This window comes from Morone saxatilis, unplaced genomic scaffold (assembly GCF_004916995.1).
Source record: "Morone saxatilis isolate NCDOM2014 unplaced genomic scaffold, NCSU_SB_2.0 Contig10, whole genome shotgun sequence".
Lineage (NCBI taxonomy): Eukaryota > Metazoa > Chordata > Actinopteri > Moronidae > Morone > Morone saxatilis.
This window is the reverse complement of record NW_023339652.1, coordinates 6,229,531-6,232,499: the sequence shown is the minus strand read 5'-3', so window position 1 is coordinate 6,232,499 and position 2,969 is coordinate 6,229,531. Positions and strand designations below refer to the sequence as shown.

At 47.0% G+C, this 2,969-nt stretch overlaps 1 protein-coding gene across 1 annotated transcript in view; it reads right to left on the bottom strand.

Annotated features, from left to right (window-relative positions):
* anks1b (ankyrin repeat and sterile alpha motif domain containing 1B) overlaps positions 1 to 2,680 on the bottom strand; it is a gene marked incomplete in the record, with an annotated part of 204,431 nt that extends 201,751 nt beyond the window's left edge. The window contains 1 exon segment of the mRNA XM_035674093.1: positions 1,994 to 2,680. Within this exon segment, the coding sequence (XP_035529986.1) occupies positions 1,994 to 2,124 (131 nt within the window).
* Between the last annotated feature and the right edge of the window lie 289 nt (positions 2,681 to 2,969).

Genomic DNA, 2,969 nt, shown 5'->3' with positions numbered 1-2,969 from the left:
ATATTTCAGTCCTGGAACAAAGTGGTGGACCGACCAACATCCCTAAAGCCACCACCGCTAACACGGCTAATTGAAGGACAATTAGTAAACACTACTGTACACAAGTAGCATGTAGCAATATGGAATTGGGGCACAGCTTTTACGCAGCAAGCCTACTTCTGCATGCAAAGCGACTTCAGTTAACTTTTTATTACCTCAAAGAGGAAACTGAAAAAGATGAACAGAAACAAGCAGACATAATTAAAACGTGGGCGTCGATTCACCACATCTCAAACCACTCTTGTTGCAGCCGGTGGTGAACCTGATTTTGCTTTTTCTTACTCTTCCTTGCTGTTTCAATCAGATGTATACTCACAGAGGATTAACAATCAATCTGCTGTAACGTCAGACAAACTCAAAGAAAGCCTGAAGCCTGCTTCACGTTTGGACGAGGGGGAAGCCTCTGATCAGAAACTGCATTTTTTCAAACTTCCAGTGAATTAAAGGTTGTTTTAAATTAAGCTTAAACAGATTCAGTTCTTGCCCTTTCCAGGAGTCCTCCCCTGGTTTCAGAAGCACCTGGGCTCAGTGGTGCTAGTGCTGGCGTCCTCCCTGCCAGAGTGCGACCTCGCCCGGTCGTGAGACGCCTCTCTACTCCGATGGGCCCGAAGGCGGTACTCCTCCCGACGCCCCCCAAGCCTTTGATCTCCTAATCACCTGGCTCAGCCTCAGCAGAGAGGAGGGTGAGTTCTTGCAGGGGTGGGAGGAGGAGGAGGAGGAGGAGGAGGAAGGGGGGGACAATAATATCCTCAGCAGTTGTTCGAAGCCAGATTGAAGCCTTTTGTGGTTTGAGTTTTGGAAAGGAAAAGAGGCTTCGAGTGGGTCTCGAATGTGAACATTTTGTAATCTTTTACCAGTTTAGGAGCTCATTTTTCAAACGGCTCTACACAGTCACATCACCAGATACTAAAAATAATGGCTAATTTATCTCCTAATCAAAGCGATATGGTGAAATCTAAAGCAATCGAACACTCTGCCACCTGTTAACCTGTTGACATAAGCAATGTTCCCTCACATACCTGTCTCTCAAACAGCAACTGGAAGCAATGCAAGTGATTTAAAAACTCAAAAATCTGCCAATTTGAGCCAAATCCACACATCATATTTTCAGGAAATGCACATTTGTTGACTGTGTTGGACTTCCTGCACGTCAGGCCTCAGTGGCATCATGTGAGCAGACAAAGTGCAGCACAAAAACACCACAGCGACGTCCAAGAACACCTTAAATGTCAGCACAGTCACTACAAATACACAACAGACTCCTTGCATATATACAAGGGTTTTCTTACAACAAGAAATAAGCACAAAGCACAAACTAGAGTCGAGACAAAATGCCTCCATCATCCAGCAATCACACTCCTGTTCAAGTAATCAACATTTTGACAGCTGTCAAGTGTCGAGGAGCTGAAGGTACTGCCTGTTCTTTTCTCTTTGTGCTGGGCGAGCATCGCAGCACTCAAAGCGACACTGGCAACCCACAGAGGACAGGAGATGACTAACCTTTCAGTGATGTACTGATAGTATATTTGGCCTGTAGCTATGCTATCTGCCCTTTTTTTTTTTTTAAGTGTGATTTGCTTCACAAAAACTCTTTGAGTTTGCATAACAGAGTTCCTTTTCTTTCTTCTCTCTCCTGTGTAATGCAGCATGTTGCAACCCTGCACACAGCTCTTCAAAACACAAATTGAGTGCATTTTATGGTGTGTCTTTTTATCTCAGGGACACCATGTGGAAGGAAATGTGCAGCTGATACAGCACTAAATATATATATATTGTGCTCTTACTGCAGCTGGGACTGTTGTAGTGGCTCCGTGGCTCATTTCTAGTGCATTAACCAATGAGGAAAGCTGAATTATGCCTCATTTTGCAGCATGGGAATCCCCCCAGGAGCACCCCAGGGGGGCTCCCAGGACGCTTTAGCGGTCATGAGAAGGAGATGAGAGCGGCTGCTTACCTCAGTAGGTTGGGCAGAGGGATGGAGCCGGAGCCTGACCCCAGTATCCCCTTCTTCCCACTCAATAATTTCTCCACAAGGGCGACATTCCCGGTCCGGGCGGCTTCCAGCAGCTCCTGTTCTTTCCCCATCCCGGACACAAGTTTTTGCAACGACGGGGTGATGAATATCCAACAAATCTCCCATATATCCTCCTCCCCTCCGACCCCCGTTTTTTTGCTTTCACTGTCTGAGGTGGGAAAGCATCTGAAAGGATTTCCTCTCACTGCATGCTTGCTGCTGCTTGCTGCTGCTGCTGCTGCACGGTGCTATAGGTGTTATTGATGCTGCAGCGCAGGTTTTGGACGTGCACTGCTCCCCCCGGTGCCTTATAACCTCCCCCAGTGTAAAAACAAACCCCCAGTGCAAACAGGCGCAGCGGGGGTGGTAGGTAGGTGGGGAAACCTGGGGCTCCGAAGCGAATCCCTTTAGTGTGAAGTAAAACAGTGAACCCTTTTTTTTTTTAAAAAAGAAAGAAAGAAACATACAAACTCCTTCTTTGTCCGAACAGACGCTCTTGCCCCCCCCCCCCGCACTCCTTTAAAGCCCCAGCTGATACGGGGCTGCAGGTTGAACAAGGTCCGCCTCCACAACGAGCTCTCCGGTCCCGCTGCACTCGCCACCTCTCTACCCCAGAAAGCTACCGCACTGCCCGGCGCTTCTCGGTGTCGCCTGAGACTGGGGGGGGGGGTTAAGTTAGCCGGGGTAAAACGGTGGACTTCCTGTTACAGCTTTCAAAATAAAACCGTAACTTTGCCCCGATGTGTTAGGAGTTGAACAAACTTGGAAACTTGGACGTTGGAAAAGTAAAAAATAGGTCGCAGGAGCATTTTGTTGGTGGCTTTTTATATTGTTCTTTGTTTCTTTTTTTTCTTGTCTTCATGTCCTATGAGAGCAAAATAACAACAACAACAACAAAAATCTAAAATATAGATTA